Source organism: Capsicum annuum, chromosome 4 (genome assembly GCF_002878395.1).
Source record: "Capsicum annuum cultivar UCD-10X-F1 chromosome 4, UCD10Xv1.1, whole genome shotgun sequence".
Lineage (NCBI taxonomy): Eukaryota > Viridiplantae > Streptophyta > Magnoliopsida > Solanales > Solanaceae > Capsicum > Capsicum annuum.
In genome coordinates, this window is record NC_061114.1 from 146,260,211 (window position 1) to 146,278,651 (window position 18,441).

Below are 18,441 nucleotides of genomic sequence, written 5' to 3' on the forward strand. Positions count from 1 at the left end.
AGCCAAGCACATTGCAATGAGGAAGTAGCCATAGTGGAATAGCTAATGTAGTAGAATTGCAACAATATGTGAATTTAGACGAGTTAGTAGAGGTGTTGTAAAAGTAGAAAAAAAAATAAAGGAAGCAACAAGCTAGCTCATGGAATAATCGGTCTACTAAAGCTACAAGGAAGTTATGGCTACCATATGAGGAGAAAACTATGCCTTGTTAGAATGAGTTGGAAAAGAAATAATATATAGAATACTACTTGGAAAAAGATTGTAATGTCAGTGTCCAAGTTAGAAAAGGAGTTTAATGTAGTGTCTAAAAATAAGGTCTTAATATAATAATTTAGATACAACAATTCAATAATAATTTTTCTCCTATATTTCTCACATGGTATCAAAGCCAAGTTGGTTGTAAACTTACTGGGAAGTAAACTCGATCACACAATCACCATGCATAAATTTATGTGATTATCAAGGTTGATTTGCGCACTCGTCTATTTTATAAGTGTTGTGTGAAAACCGACACTACCACGAGGTGTGAAATACTCGAGCGAGCAAACTCCAGTGATCCACTCTTAGTTTTGGTGAGCCAGGTGCCGCCAAAAGTATCTGATTCGCATCGACACACGCATCACGTGCCGACGCGCCCAACAACTTTCCGGTAAGATTTTTTTCGAGACTGTCCACATAGTTATTTCGTAATTCCGACCAATTTACGACAATCAAATCTAATTTTTCGATAACTGAACACCTTTTTCAGAGTCCCACAACATATTTCCAAATTTTTTGCTTGATTTAGCACTATGATTAAATTGAACCCTTAATGAGGAGATCAGAAAATCAAACGTCACAGTCCATGAAGAATCGATAAGGGGGAGGTTATTTTGGAAGATTTCAACCTAAGTGTAGTTATTGTTAAAGGCTTGGACATACTCGTAACGTATGCTATTCTCGACTAAAGTGTAGTTATTGTAATAGACTTGGACATACTCGCATCTTTGCATTGTAGACCACCTAAAAATGCTCATGTTGCTCAGTCCAACACCACAGGTAATAAATGGTGGTATTAATCTGCAAAGGAATATAATAAGTATCTGGTGTGTCGATTGTATTAGTCACGTTATGGTCTAAACCAATCTACTTGAGCTTGGTTTGAAAAGTTCAATCCAGTAATTCAGAAGTTTGACATGATGCATAGTGAAGCAGAACACTCGGTGTTTTATGGACACTTATCCCTGAACTATTATTTATTTGGTGGTTCACCTTGATGATATCGTTATTACGGACAATGATCAAGATGGTATCATTACTTTGAAACAACACCTTTTTTAGCATTTCCCGAATAAAGACCTCTGTAGACTAAAGTATTTTTAGGTATTGAATTTGCTCGGTGCAGATCAAGTATTGTTATTTCGCAACGCAAGTATGCCTTATACATTCTCAAAGAGACGGGAATAATAGGATGTGAACTTATCGGTACTCCTATGGATCCAAATACTAAATTCCTGCCGGAATAGGCGGATCCACTCAATGATCTCAGAAGATATAGGTGTCTAGTTGGTAAGTTGAATTATTTCAAAGTGACCAGACCTAACATTTCCTATCATGTGAGTATTATAAGTCAGTTTATGGATTCTCCCTATGATGGTTATTAGGATGCAGTTGTTCTCATTGTGCGATATACTAAGTGAATTCCATGTAAAGGACTAGTCTTCGAGGATTGAGGTCATGAGAAAATCGTTGGGTATACAGACGTTGATTGGGCGATATCACTTTGTGATAGACGTTTGACACCTGGATATTGTGCTTTAGTAGAAGGTAATTTGGTGTGCTGGAGAGTGAGAAACAGAGTGTGGTTGCTTTTTTATCTAGTGCAAAAGCAAAATATCAAGCAATGACACCCACTTGTGAGCTAGTTTGGATTAAACAGTTGTTGAGAGAGTACAAATTTGAAGAAATCAATGAAATGGAACTTGTGTGTGGTAACCAAACAGTTCTTCATATTGCCCATCAAATTTGGCACTTCATGGGAGGACTAAGCAGATTGAGATTAATTATCACTTTGTGAGAGAGAAATACTTTTTAGAGACATTGTTACAAAATTTGTGAAATCGAGTCATCAGCTTGCAAATATTTTCGCCAAGTCCCTCATTGTTCCTCGTATTAATTACATTTGTAACAAACTTGAAACAGATTATTTGTATGCACCAGCTTGAGGGAGAGTGTTAAAATATGAATAGGAATGGGAATAGTATACATAATCCAACTTGGAAAAGGATTGTAATATTAGTGCCTAGTTGGAAAAAAAGTCTAATGTACTGTCTATACATAAGGTCTTAATGTACTAATTTAGATACAACAATTCAATAATATTTTTCTCCTATATTTTTTCTCACACGCTTAAATCACAAGATGATAAAGGGAAAAGGAAAATGGGAGGCCAAAGATAGAGGTAAAACTTACTACGCAAACTTCTGCTCCTTCTAGACCTTCTAGTGCTATAAAATGTCACGAAGTGTCAATGGAGGGGACATATGAGAGTTATCTTAAATAAAGATTATAGGGAATATGAAAGTGAAAGAGCGAGGGACAAGACACCCAAAGGTGTGGCATAGTGGTTAGCGACGTGGATCCTTATAATTGAGGGAAATTTTGGGGGTAGTTAGACATCTTATGAGTATTAATATGGAGAGATTGATGAGGCACAGAGAAAATATTTTTCATACACGCTCTATGATTATTGACCAAGGCAGTTGTGCTAATATAGCGAAGAAATTAGGGAGTACATGCACAAAACGTAAAGCCAATTACAAGTTCTAATGATTGAATATGGAGAACAAAAGGAGAGTAAAAAGGCGTGATTTCCTTTTCTATTGGGGAGAATCCAGATGTACTTCTATGTGATGTTATAACAGTGCAAGTTTGTCATATTTGTTCGGCCGACCCTAGAAATAGAATATACCTTCCATGTTGGAGTAGAAATAGGAATCCTCTTGAACATAAGGGGGAAAATTAAATTTTGGCACCCTTAACTCCTTCCTAAGTATATGAAAACTATTAGAATACGAGTAGAAATAGGAATAACATATAAAACCTTCCTTGGAAAAGGATTGTAATATAGTATCCTATTTGAAAAAAGATTGAAATGCAGTGTCTACAAATAGGATTCTAGTGTAATCATGTAAATACGTAATTCAATAATATTCTCTTATATTTCTCACATGGTATCAAAGCTTCTACGACCTTGGTGAAAAATCAAAGAGCTTCTGCTGCCGGTGAATGTCTAAGACCTATATATGTCGCCCGTTTGGCCAATGATTATGCTAGCAAAATTGGGTCACCGTACATTTTTCCAGTGACCATATTCTCGTATCTAATTTGTTCTTTTTATAAGGTAACATTTTCTTATATTTATGTGTAGCAACCTGCATCTTTTCGGCGACTCTTTCTCATATCTGATTTGCGTATCACCGTGCATCTCTCCGGACTACCGCTCATATTTAGTTTGTGATGTACGGTGCATCTTTCTGGACTACTTTTGCATATCTGAGTTGCATAGCATTGTGTGTCTTTTCAGTGACTCCTCAGATCTGATTTGCATAGTTTCGAGCATCTTTTCGGTGACTCCTCATAGTTGATTTGCATAGGATCGTGTCATAATTCCTACCATACCTATTTTTTCTTTTTTTCAATAGGGTCGTACATCATTCCGACCCTACCCATATAATTTCTCTTTTTCGGGTTGTGTCATTATTCCGACCCAACCTACGCAATTTTTTCTCAGATTGTGACTACTTTTCATTCGTCAAATCTAATAATCTGGCGTGTGAGCATGTTTCAGCCAATTTTCTAGTGACGTTCTTGTTCAAGATCTATTCATCTCTTAATTTCAAGATGACTCATATTTTACACCAATTTCTAGCAATTTTCCAACGACATATCACCTACTTTTCTGACCACTTTTTCAGTTTTTTTCCTTTCCAACTAAGGCCGCCCAAATGTCCAGAGCAGTCTTTACTAGTTTTCTTGCGAAGATCTTCACCAAATCCCTCATTGCTCCTCATATTAATTACATCCATAACAAGCTTGGTACATATGCCTTGTATGCACCAGCTTAAGGAAAAATGTTAGAATATGAGTAGGAATAGTAATAGGACATAGAACTCTACTTGAAAAAGAATTGTAATGTAGTGTCCTATTTGAAAAAGGATTGGAATGTAATGTCTATAAATAGGGTTTCAGTGCGTTAAAGAATCTCACATCGAAAAAGGGATGGGTAAATTGGTCTCCTTATACGGACTTCAGCAACCTCCCTTTATAAGTTGGTTTTTGAGGTGTGGGTTAGGCCTAAGACCTAATTTTACACAGTGTAATAATGTAGATACACAATTCAATAATATTTTCTCTTATATTTCTCACAAAGACCAATAATGATTGAAAGTAAAAAATGGGAAATATAAGAAGGGATAAAAAAAAAGAGTGCAAAAAAAAAAGGAAAAAATCAAATGAGGCATGAGGAGAAAGAGGGTAGTGTTGAGAGAAAAGAAAAAGTGGGAAACAATGATAAATAAGAAAAGAACGGTGAGCGGAAAGAGGCTAAGGGTGAAAAATAGTGAGTCTCTGCAAAAGCCAAACAGTGTTTACTTGCAAGTAGAGAGGGGCGTCCCATTGTGTGCTTACTTCTATTTATGATTAACACTAGCCCTCCTTTGAGAAAAATAAAACATCAAATTAACTTTGGGCTTGGCTCTCAACTTCCTAATAGGCTAGCTTATAAAAGCAATCCTGATGAAACAAGGAAACTACACAAACAAGATTCTTATGAATATTTTTAATTTGAGAGGTTTCTTTCTTTACACCTTTATGTGTGGTGATTTTAGATTTATCTTGCAACTATATAAGAAACATTCTTTAGAAGGTAAGATTGATTCATAACTAGATATCTTTGATTTCTAGTAGAGTAAAATAAAGAAGTCCTTGTCACACCCCCTTTTCGCCTGAGGGTTCGAAGTCGAAGGATTTTTCCAATTAAAGGGATGGTATTGAATAGGATCATTTTTATTATTTTCAGAGTCACCACTTGAAATTGAGTTGTGTTCCAAGTCACCTTTTTGAATCCCTAGTCAAAAGGAAATGACTCTTTTATTTTGGTCTGCGAAAATAGAAGATATCTAGTTATGAAGATATCTAGTTATGAATCAATATTATTTTTATTTTTTTATTATTTTTAAAATTAGAATTACAAATAAAATAAAATATTCCAAAATTAACTTTATTTAGTTATTTATTTTTTAACTAAAAATTTATTAAAATAAAATAAGATTAAAATAATATCATATCAAATATAAATATTTAATATCGAAAATATATATATATATATATATACGTATATATATATATATATATATATTACACTCGGAGAGGGTCAAAATCACGTGTCTACATTTTGCCCCTCTTTGTTTGAAATCTCGAAGAGTTTTCATAAAAAGTAGTAGACAAAGAGATGATTTTTGACCCTCCGATTATTCAAAAAGTGAAGATAAAATAAAATATAATAAAATAAAAGGTGTGATCGAGTTCTGATTTTGGACCGCCTACATATCCCGGATTATAAGGAAATCAGGTCACATGTAGTTCAAAGGTAACATGGTGAGAGAATGATTTAGACATCAAGTGAGATTCCGTTGAATTTCCGGTTGACTTCTGCCTTTTACATCAAATGACTAATAAAATCAAAAATGAAAAATACAAGTGAAAATTGCAATCTATAGAATCTTGATTCTAATCTTCGTGACTTGAACTTGAAAATTCACCCTATTCTTCAGGCGGGCTCATGAACTTACAATTTCTTCACCCTATTCTTCATGCGGGCTCCTGGACTTCCTTTTTTACTTCACCCTGTTCTTCAGGCGGGCTCCTGGACTTTCTCTTTTCTTTACCCTGTTCTTCAGGTGAGCTCCTAGACTTCTATTTTTTCTTCACTCTGTTCTTCAGGCGGGCTCCTGGACTTACAATTTCTTCACCCTATTCTTCAGGCGGGCTTCTGGCCTGTTCTTCAGGCGGGCTCCTTGACTTACAAATTTCTTCACTCAGTTCTTCAGGCGGGCTCCTGGACTTTCTTTTTCTTCCCCCAGTTCTTCAGGCGGGCTCCTGGACTTCCGGCATCGTATGTTGTAATCATGACTCTTGCATTGACAAAAGTATGAAATTGCATCCTTTATTTGAAAACTTTCTATTTCTGTTTCAAACAAAACAAAGACAAATTGTGAGTTTTAAAAACACGTGGTGGATGGTTTGTGGTTTTCGGCTCTTGAACTGACTGTTTTGCACTTTCCATGCTCAACTCCTTTTCATTCCTTGATTGATATCCATTGACTTGTCATACTTCTGACCAAAAATTCTGACCACGGATACTCTCAACTCAAAACATATTTCTCTCTCAGGATTCAACTTTTCATACAACTTTTATCTTTCAACGAGCCAAAAATCGTCAAATCACGATCATTCTGAGTACTTTATTATACTTTGAAGTGTTGTCTTTGTACGTCAACCCTTTGTCTTACTTTTTACCATTGAAGAAGTTGGTAGTAAGTTTGGAGTTCTTTCTCACTTGACCTGACGTGAATTTGAGTCAAAAAATATACAAGACAACAAAATTTTCGTTTTGATGACAAGGACTCAAAAAAAATAAAACAAAAAGAAAAAGACAATAATCATCTCTTTTTCAAAACAAAAAGAAAAACTTATCTGAACGTGGAAACCAATTTTGATGATTATGACATGCATTTTGAATCAAACAACCAGATTTACCCTCACTAATCATTACAACTTATGTCTACTTATTGAGCTTGAAATTTAGCCAATCTTGAATTTGTTCCTTTTGGATAACAACTCTCCTTCGGCTAGTGGCACCTCAATTGGTTTTTACCAACGAGCCTATCTTATTTTCACTCCTTTCTCAGCTTACAATCGCCTTATGGTGCCCAACAGGGTTTTCACTAATAAGACTCTCTCTTTTTCATTCATTTTCCCCTCTTTTTTTTTTTAAGTAAACACTTAAAATATGAAATATCATGCACCCATAACATGTTTATCCTTGACATTCTCAAAGATTGATCTGAAGGTCTTTCTTTGGTTGTAACTTGGCTTTTGAATAAGGTTAGAAAGAAAGAGCGGCATGAGGCTCAAAAATTACATAACATTGGGTGAAGCATACAACTTTTGAAATCGACTCTATTAAGGAAATAAACTTTTGCCCCAGTTTTATTTCATTCTGGGTAAGTTGAATTTTCTTTTGGTTGGATCGAACCCCGGAGTAGGGCTGCTACGTATCTTGTCATAGCAAGAATCAGGTCAAACGTAGTTCATGATCATCAATTTTTTGCTTTTTCCTCTTTTTTTTTTTTTTTGAATCAAACTTTGCCATTTTTCTTAAATGAATATTTTTAGAGGTTAAATTTATAAGGACCAAAGAAATAATCTAATAGTAACTAAAGACGCTCACTCAATTATGCATGATAACATTTACATTAAATGCATTATAGGAAAATAGATAATACATATATTGTAATATAAACAAATATAGATATTGAAAATATAAAAGATAGAGTCACACTAGAAGACATGCAAGCAGAAGTGATATAGAAAACATGCAGATGACATAATAATTAAAAAAAAAAAAACAAATTAGTTAGATACAGAAAACATGAGAAAACAAAAAGGTAACATAACACAAATTTAACAAAGAGAAAAAAGAAGCTAACAGCAGTAAAACATCACGGAAAAAAAATGAAGTTTTTTTTTTTTCACACCAAACAACACGATAGCAATTAACATGACAAATCGGCGACAACAAAATCAAACAAAAACAAACATGAACGAATTATAGTTACAAACGAATATACACACAACATTTTTTTTTAAATTACTAGAATGTTTTCATTCATGCTTTTTTCATAATAAATTTATAACATAAATAATACATGATTGCATAAGAACCTGTGATAAATTAAATCGAATGATGAAGCAAGAAACCATCACTGGAAACTCAAACGGAAACTTGAAACTCAATTCAAAACTCTTTCTTCTCTCTATTGTCTCATGTTTTTTAGTGCTTCACTCTATGTTGTTTCTCTGTCTGTTTTTTTATCCGATGTTGTCTCCCTTTTTTTTTGTTTCTCTGTCTGGTTATCTGAAAAAGTACGTAAGTCCTTTTTTGGGGAGGGAGAAGTCCTTAAATAGAAGGATTCTTTGGGGGGAAAAGTTGAAGGGGGAACAGTTACTGATCAGGAAGAGGGAATTTGAATTTTATAAATAAAGTTCTCTTCTTTTTTTTTAATCTATTAATAATAATAAATAAATATTAATTAATAAATAAATAAGATAATAGAATAATAATAATAATAATAATAAATATAAATATAACTAATTAATTTTTATATTTAAAAAAAATATAATAAAAATTATAAATATCCTTAAACAAATATAATCAGGATAGTATTAAAACTACTAATTTATTTAAAATTTAAAAATAAAAATATATTTTTTATTTTTGTATTATTTTTAAAATTAGAATTACAAATAAAATAAAATATTCCAAAATTAACTTTATTTAGTTATTTATTTTTAAACTAAAAATTTATTAAAATAATATCGTATAAAATATAAATATTTAATATCGAAAATATATATATATATATATATTACACTCGGAGAGGGTCAAAATCACGTGTCTACAGTCCTATACTAATTAGTATCTCTGACTTCTTCGAAATAGGGGTCTAGATCACTTTTGATATATCTTCTTGAACTGACTCTACTAATACCATAACTAGTTCTAATCCACTAATTCATAAATACTAAGATCAATTAGAGCTCTTAGCACTTATATTAAAATTTGAAGGCTCTATTCTTGAATTTCACATATCTTTCAATTCTTGTCTTTAATCTTAGTATTGTTGTTTTCGCAATAACTTATGGGGAGGATCACTTGCCTTTAATGGAAACTGCTTATAATATAACTATTCGTTCTTCTTTCGGGTCTTCTCCTTTGAAGTTGTTTATGGTTTTAATTCCCCGACTCCCTTTGATTTAGTGGCATTGCCTACTATTGATGTTGCTAGTCTTGAAGGAAAGAATAAAGTTGAGATGATGAAGAAGATACATGAGTGAACTAGACTAGCCATTGAAAGGATGAATGAACAAGTTTTAGGCATAAATCCTAGGAACTAGTTTTGAAAGGAAGACCAAATTATGTAACACTATTCAAACTGCGCAACGCCCCGATTCCTATTTTGTTGAAGCAGGCTGAATAGCAGACTATTTTATTTGAATTATATATATATTCATATATATATATATATACACATATATATATATTCATACATCCTTTCTTAACCAAAAAAAAAGAGAGCAAGTTGCGTTCAGAAGAGAAAAACCGGGGGAGGGAGGAAGTCATAGCCAGGGGACTTAGTTTGGGTCCTTCCAAAAGGAAGACTAAATTGCATTCTAGAAGCGATGGACCTTTCAAAGTTCTCGAGTACATTGGATACGATGCTTACAAGTTTGATCTACCTTGTGAGCAATGTTCATGGATGCGTGATGAGGGAAAAAGCGACAAGACTCCGCATCACGCATTACACAATGCGTGAAGCGATACAACCGCATCATTGAACTAAAGCGCAATTTAAAAGAAAAAAGACCAAAAACATCCAAACAGTAAGTAGTAAGTCATAACTAAAAAGACCTCAACAACTATATAACAACAATAAAGACGATATATATAAGCAAAAGTTTAAACGAAACACCAAATCACAAGTTAAAACATCGAAACTGAAGAAAAAAAAAGTGAGGAGCATAAGTAAAAAAACAAAGAAAAGGAAAGAGAAAAACAAATAAGAAAATAGAGCAAAACAGTAATTGATCGTCATAATGAACAGCAGAAGTGAAAAAACAAAAAGAAGAAGAAGAAAGAAGAAAAAAATAGTAAAGTCGCAGCAGTGAAAAACGGCAAATCAAGGAAGGGAGAAGAAAGAAGAAAGAAGAAGGAAGAAAAATTATCACAAAATCTCAATGAAGAAGAAAAGAGGTAGCAAAAATGAAGTTGCGACTCTCTTCACAGCTAACCTTAAAATTTTGCAGAAGAGCAGGCAACAGTGCTCTGACTCTTTTTTAACTTTAAAATTGACCCGACTCTTTTATTTTTAATTTAAAAATGACCCAACAAATAAAATCAACACGATGTGAGCGCAACAGCTTGCATCTCGCATCACACCGCATCTCGCATCACAGGGTTATGCGCCCGTATTTGTTAAATAGCCTTGCATCAGTTACTCGCAGCGGAAAAGCCCTCGCATCGCATTGCATCACCACATAATGCGATGATGCGCTCGCATTCCCAAATACTGCTTGAGTATCAAGTAAGTGCTACTTTCAGTGTTGTTGACTAGTCCTTGTTTGGCATAGGGTCAAATTCGAGGACGAAATCATTTCAAACAGGGGGGCTTGATAGCTTTAAGGGCAAAGATGAAGCTATATAAGGCCGTTGTCACGGGAGAAAGCAAAAATTAAACGAATATCCCTAATGACTTTGAATAAAATAAAAAACTGAGAGGGAGAAACAACAAAGAAGAGAAAAATAATAAAAGAGAAGTAAAATTAAAATAACCAAAAAGTGAATAAGACAAAAGAACCCAAAAATTCATAGTCTCTGCTATGGGAAAAGCCAAAGCAAAAAAAGGAGGAAAAATAGTGCAGTAAGTAAGACTTGAACTAGGGACATACGGGTAAAGTTTGAACTCCCTTAACCAATGAGTTAAGCTTCTCATCTGTGTCAAGGGGATTCATTATGACATATATGCTCATAAAACTAAATTTTGACCTTACATATACCGTGTAATTATCCCAGGAAGAGGGTTCGAGTGAATCTCCTGGCCTCCACCAAGATCTGACCCTTCTTACCTCCACCTAGACCCGCCCCTACTTATACTCTGGTGCCTTCAAGAGTCATTTTGGCCGCACCACTTAGAAACTTCATGGTGCTTAAAATGGGCATAACTCAGTCGATTTGAGACATCATGTTGTAACGTAGGCTTATATAATTCCACGTGAGTATGAGGTGAAAGGGAAGAAAAAATACCAGCACCTGCTAGTTGTACAAGGACGAGGCGAACTATTTCAGCTCTTTTTGTTAACCACTTATGTGGTCATTATCCAGGTTAAGGGATGGACGAGAGTAGGTAAGGGATTGTGGAAATTTACACTGCATACTTAGTAATTAATTTAGCTCTTTCAAGTTTTCTTTATACAGGGCAAAAGGACTGTTATGCAGGAGAATGGTCAAATGTGAGCATATAATCTCAGCCGATCAAATTTAGAAAAGATAAGAAAATAGACTAGGTTTCACTGAAAATTGTAATCAAATTCAAATCCCCTACGTTAACCCCTTACTGATCCAATTAAGAGAAAAATGAACATTAACTCAGAAATAATTTGTACCTTACTGAAAAGGGTGTGAGCATTTGCCAACCTTGGAAGCAAAGGACCCATAATACGAAATGCTATTCTTAATACCGCAACAGATGTCACAGGCCTCAGGTGCTTAATGATAAGATGTGTTCCCTCGAGCCATTCTTGGGGGAGGTTGCAGAAGAAAGCATGTAGCAGTGCGACAATATTACCTAGAAGACCAATGATTACGTCAGTGCACTAGAATTCCATGTTGAAAAAGACAATGTTGAGAAAGGCAACAGCTAAATTATACCTAGAAGAAGAAAAAGAACACTGTTTGAAAGAAAAACATGATGCAATAATATAACTGCATTTGCAATAATATAACTCCCTCAAATGCAGTGTTACCAAAAGCGATCACTCCTTGCTTAAAGTGACAGAAGTAAGGTGAGGGTTAATGCGCTTCAGCATGTCGACATGTGCGTCCAATGATGGTCTCACATTTTACGCTCAAATGCAGGTCAGATGCAGTAGTTTTCTTCGAGCATTTCTTTTTTTAATTGAGAATAATGTTCAAGGAACAACAAATTGAACAGCCTTCAGGGGTAATATATAATGAAAGATTAAGAAGAGACGAAATTAAGGTCCCCATAAAAGGATGCTTAGTACTGGATTGAAGGAGTATCAGTACCCCCAAAACAATTAAAACCTACACTGTTTAGATCTATCAAAATCCTTGTGGCGCCTGTGTCGAAACAACACGATTTGGGTGTGGGCGTGGGTGTGGGATCCACACTCAATATGGTCAACCTAACTTGGGTGTTTTGAATAAACCTAAGACCTTTAAAATATAGATTGATTGGATATTTGGTTTCATTTTGGATTTATATCATTTATATATTCACATAAACTACTAGACAACTTTGCCATTCTACGAGATAAATAAAATACAAAGTGTTTAAAAAGAATTAAATTATACTAGCTCTTATTTAATAACTTGAATTAATTGTCAAATATATACTAATATATGTCATAATAGTTTAATTAATACACATATCTATAGTCCTATTAGTATCGCTGAATTCTAATATTAATGACGAATCTGACTTCAAGAGATGCACCCCATATAGGTACCCACACCCATTTCCACAAAACATAGAATAAAACTCATTTGATAACAAGATAGAGCATTTTAGCAGTATGAAGATATGACCACTACAGCGCCATGTTGGCTTTAGTCAAACCTGTCTACTGGTATTCTTCAATACCCTGCTTTCAAACTAAGATTTGACAACCCTTGTATAATAGGGTTTATTAGGGGTGAGGTATCTTCCTTTCCCTATTGGTCGATCTGGATCCAAAGAGTGCCTAGAAAGGTGTGTTTCTTTGCATGGCTGGCAACTAAAGGAGTGATTTTGACTCCAGAAAATTACAGAGGATCAATTATGTGAGTTGGTGGTTCATGTGTAGATGCTCTGATGAAGATGTGAATCATATCCTATTGCATTGCAAAGTGGCTATTAATTTATGGTCGATGGTCTGTTGGTTTGGAGTACAATGGGTGATGTCGGGCACAGTGATGAAAGCTTTTCAAAGTTGGGCTTTCAGGATGTGAAAGAGGAGGCCAAGGGTTTGGAGTGTCGCGTCATTAGCTATTATGTGGGTTATATGGAAAGAGAAATAGGAGAGCTTTTGAAGGGGTCGAGTAAGATATAGTAAAACTGCAAAACAGTCTTTTGTACTTAGTTTCATTTTGGCGTTACCATGAGGTTCCTGAGTTTCTTTTTAATGATATCATGAGGCTCCTGTAGTTTCATTTTGGCGTTACCATGAGGTTCCTGAGTTTCTTTTTAATGATATCATGAGGCTCCTGAGTTTCTTTTTGGCGTTACCATGAGGTTCCTGAGTTTCTTTTGGGCGTTACCATGAGGTTCCTGTTTGTATAGGAGATTGGACATATTTTGTAGACAACCATATTTTGGTGTGGGTTTCTCTACATTTTGGGTATACAGCTTGCATAGAGAGTTTTCCCCTACTGTTGATAAAATACTTTTCAAAAATAAAAGGTGAACCAAGTGAAATAAGAAACATTGCACATGTTCCCTTCTACATGACCTACTTCACAATTCAGGTCGTCTCATAAGATTGACTCTTTTCCTTAACTGGATAATCTACCATGTCTAAGAATCATGGATAATATGCACTCCTGTTATTTTGATAACAATATGGTACTACCTTGACATAATAGCCATACTTTTAAGGAAAATAAGAGTCTTTGTGCATTTGTTATTCCACTTTTAGTCTCCATATTATTCAACTAAAGACATATGACTTGCATTTCAATCAAACCTGCACTCCTAAATCCTAATCTCTGAAGTTGATCAAAGCAAAAGCATAACTGATACAAGAATAACCAAGGAAGATACAAAAAACCAAACACCAAAACAGTCCACTAGTCGAGAAACTGAGGACTTCTTTTGGTGACCACTCTCGGATTGACAATAACAACAACAAGAACGATTTATAATGGTGTTTTGACACCAAAACCAGCCAACCCAAACTATGATTAACAACACAATAAGATGAACAAGATAACAATAACAACAAGAGGAAACAATAACAACACACGGCTTAACAAAATGGTTACAAGGTTACAATAAAGATAAAGATAGAAAGTGTGACATCCACTACTATAATGACAAAGAACCTAAGTGTAGATGACAGACAAAGACCCCTAATGAAGATAATAGCAACACCTACACTCTACGGAGGACACAAGAGGGACTTCAATCCTTCAAGCACCCAACGATCCAAGCAAGTTAACTACAAATGTGAATCCACACCTAAGTTGTTCCTAGTTTCGGCCAAGTCCCTTTTGAGAGGGAACTTGTGTGTTTCAATTGTGTATTGCAAGATTCAATTTCCAATACTAAGGAAACCCTAGAATGTCCTGTATATAGTGCATTACAAAAATAGAAGCTAACTGACCAAAAGGCCCCTTAGTAGAGGGGCGCCCCTTAAGTGTAGGAATTTTGCAGTATTGGACGTTTTTGGTGAACATTCTGGGTCTTCTTTGCACCTTACTTGTACAAACCGAGCCTCGGGTCCAACACACACTCTCATAAGCTCATCTACGTGATTATTCCCGTATCATCCTCTCCATTTTGAGAGGAATTTGTCCACAAATTCAAGCAACCATCACCCGCAGACTCTCTCCTCTTTGACTCATTTCTTCAATGCTCCTCCCGAGGTTCGGATGTGCAACCACGGGTCCCATGAGGTCATCAAGCATACCCCTTGGACTTACATGTTCTACAACCTGCACATAAGAAGAATGGATGCTAGGCAAAGTGCTAGCATCTCGGTTAGTAAGCAACGAAGGCCCTTTGTGGGAAAATCCCACAACCTTGACTCTCGGCTCTTCCTCTCCTTCACCCTTCTCACTCTTGGTTTCTTCTTCCAAACCATCACTAAGCATGACTCTCCTTGCCATATACAAAGGCACTACACACTCTCCATCAATCGGCCAAGCATCTTCCCCGCCTTCCTCAATATCCACCTCCGCTTCAAGCTCTCCATCTTGAGTTTTTTCATCACCCTCATTCGATTCAAGTCCTACCTCCTCACCAAGGTAATACAATTTTTCCTCCCTAAGGATTACATTCCTCTGGTTAGGGCATTCACTAGCCCTTGACATTTAAAACATTGAAATCTCTGAGGACGAGAAGTAGAATTTGGTATACTTTCGTCTCTTAGAGGATACCTTTGGGCAGCCTTGGTTTCGATTTGGACAACCTTGTTCTCGGTTTTGTTGGCATTGGATGAGTGCTCTTGATGTTGGTGCCAATCCGAGGAACGTTGTTGGTGATACTTGGATTTGGAGGCCGAGAGCTCCCTTTCAATTTCCAAGGCCGCTTGGAAAATGCCATCGATCGTGTCAAATTTGTGGAGGGTCATCCGTGAAGCTCTGTCCCTATTCAACCCGACTTTGAATCGTATAATGTCCTGGCTCACTTGTTTTCCTCGATGGTCAAGCTTCAACATCAATTGTTGAAACTCGTCATACTATGCCAGGACACTTTTGTTTCCTTGCTTCAAGTTGTACAACTTGGCAAGAAGTTCTTGTTTGTAGCCCTTGAGTAAGTACCTTTGACGCATAAAGTACCTCAATCTAACCATGGAGATGGCTGCCCGGCAATCAACACATCACCAAAGCTCTTCACATACTCCCACCAAGTGTTTGCATACCCCTCAAAGTGAGCAATTGCATAACAACTCTTCTGCTCTTCGGTTAGATCATTCACTTGAAATATCCTATCACAAGATGACTCCCAAGCAACATATGCATCGGGATCAATCTCACCCTTGAAGAACGGAAGACTAACTTCGATGGAATTGAGGCCAAGCTCTCAGGTATGGTGACTACCCCTCACCTCTTTTTCCCTTTTAAGTGAACATCACCATAAGCTCCATAACCCCATGTTGTTCCTCCCTACCATAACCCACAACACGATTGGGTAGATTTGGATTAAGTGGATTCGCATTTGGAGGATAGTAAGGCCTTTCGTTTAATGGAGTTTGGATTGGAAAGTGAGGTCTTTGGTTGAGTGAAGGGCTCGAGTTTGGTGGAATTTGGGTTCTAAGTCCGTCATGTTGGACTTGGTGATGTGGAGGGTGGGTTGGTCTATCATACTCACGGTTTTGGAAAGCATTTGGTGGTGGTCTTGGTGGATTGATCACTTGGTGTAACATTTCGGGGGAGATTGTAGGGGAAGGGTTTTGAGGAGTTGAAGGTCGGGAACTTATTTGGCTTTCTACCCGTTCTAATCTCCCACTCATGGTAGACACATCTCCCTTTATTGTTGCCAAATCCCCTCTCATGGTTCTAACTTCCGTGCTCAATCTTTCAAGTGTTCAGGTGATAGCCTCAAGAGAGGCTTTCATAGTGTCAAGAGTACTATTGTCTACGGTTTGAGATATGGACCCTTCCATTGCAAGTACCTAATAAAAATTACCTACAAAAACAACAAACAATTAGTTCAAAGCTTCACCATACTCACACACTTCGATTACCTTACTCGTGGCTTCACAAGTGTTGTAAGCCGATTAAGGAATCAGTGAGGAGTCGAGGATTGAGTCTACTCTGGTTCGGATTGGATTTCGGTTTGAAACTCAAACAAATATCGTAGGACGAAAGCCAAGAACTAAATCAACGAATCAAAATGACAAAACGTACACAAATAACGCTATCAAGAACAAATGGGCCCAAAACTAACTAACAAGCTAGTAGGAGATTACTAGGTCGCCAATTAGTGTTCGAACCAACAAACGAAACCAAGAAACAATAAAATGAAACTAAGAAAATCTAAAATTTGAACTCACAAAATATTGTGTGAACAGTAATTTAGTGACGTGGCAGTCCACTATTGGCCTCGATATTGTCAAAATTTTACTCTCCAATTTCAAGTCTTGACCAATTTTACAATTTGGAAATGGTGGATTTGGTTAATGGAGAGAAATTTGGTCTTGGAGCTCCTTTTTCAAATTCAAACAAACTTGACCTTCTTGGTACTTTCTCCTTGAAACAAGGTCCTTAAATCAAGGAAAGTAGGTGAAAAGTAGTTGTCAAGTCTTGAAAGTGATGTGAACAAGTCTTTGACCAACAAGTACTACAAGCTTGTCTTTCACCTTTTGTAGATCTAATGTTCACTTTTTTGTTTTAACAAGAGATGAAAAGGGTGAAGAACAACAAGAACAACTACAATATTCTCCAAGAACAACAACAAATTCCAACGCCCAACTCCACAACATTAACAACACCTAATCGGCCACACTTTGTTCACATTAACAAACATCAACAAGTTCAAGTTCAAGCTTAGATTTGGACACCTTTTAGTGTTGGTGAGAAAGAAACTGTTAGAACATGAGTATGAATAGGAATAGAATATAAAATCCTACTTGGAAAAGGATTGTAATGTAGTGTCCTATTAGGAAAAGGATTGGAATATATTGTCTATAAATAGGGCCTCAATGTAATAATTTAGTTACAATAATTCAATAATATTTTCTTATATTTCTCACATGGTATCAAAGCTTCCACGATCTTGGTAAAGAATCAAAGAGTTTACGTTGCCGGCGGACGGCTATAATCCATATATGCCGCCCGTCTGGCCAATGATTATGTTAGCAAAAGTTGGTTCACTGACTCACTGTGTATCTTTCTAGTAACTATTTTCTCATATCTTTGCGTAGCACCATGCATCTGTCCGACGACTACTTTTTCATATCTATTTTTCTTAGCACCGTACTTCTTTTCGGTGACTATTTTCTCATATCTGATTTGCGTAGCACCGTGCATCTTTCCGGACTATTGTCTTATATCTGAGTTGCATAGCACCATGCATCTTCCTGGTGACTCCTCAGATTTAATTTACAAAGTTCCGTACGTCTTTCTGGTGACTCCTCAGATTTTTTTCAGTAGGGTCGTGCCATATTCCGACCCTGCCCATATAATTTCTCTTTTCCATTAGGATTGTGCCGTCATTCCGACCCTACTCATATAATTTCTATTTCTCCATAGGGTCGTGCTATCATTCCGACCCTACACATATTTTTATTTTTCAGTCGGGTTGTGTCATCATTCCGACCCTACCCATATACTTTTTTTTTCCTCAGATTGTAGTCATTTTTCAGCCATCAAATCTAATAATCCGGCGTGTGAGCATGTTTCGGCTAAGTTTCCGGTGACTTTCATGTTCAAGATCTACTCGTCTCTTGATTTCGAGATGACCCGTATATTTTATACCAGTTTTTGGCAATTTTCCAGCGACACATCAACTTTATGGCAATATTTACTACTTTTAAGATCATTTTTTCAGTTTGTTCCGTTTCAATTGAGGTCTCCCAGACGTCCAAAGCAGTCCTTATCAGTTTTCATGCAGATATCTTCACCAAGTCCCTCGCCGATTCTCATATTAGTTACATCCATAACAAGCTTGGTACATA

General features: G+C 36.1%; 1 protein-coding gene across 2 annotated transcripts in view; it reads right to left on the reverse strand.

Moving 5' to 3' along the window:
* The window catches only part of LOC107867949 (mediator of RNA polymerase II transcription subunit 23), a 121,088-nt gene that overhangs the window by 11,282 nt on the left and 91,365 nt on the right, over nt 1–18,441 (reverse strand). For both annotated transcript variants that reach the window (XR_007055157.1, XM_016714456.2), the window contains exon 19: nt 11,485–11,666. Coding sequence is in view for 1 of the 2 variants with exons in the window: in XM_016714456.2 (XP_016569942.2) it covers nt 11,485–11,666 (182 nt within the window). In the remaining variant the exon portion in view is untranslated. The remainder of the gene's footprint in view (nt 1–11,484; nt 11,667–18,441) is intronic.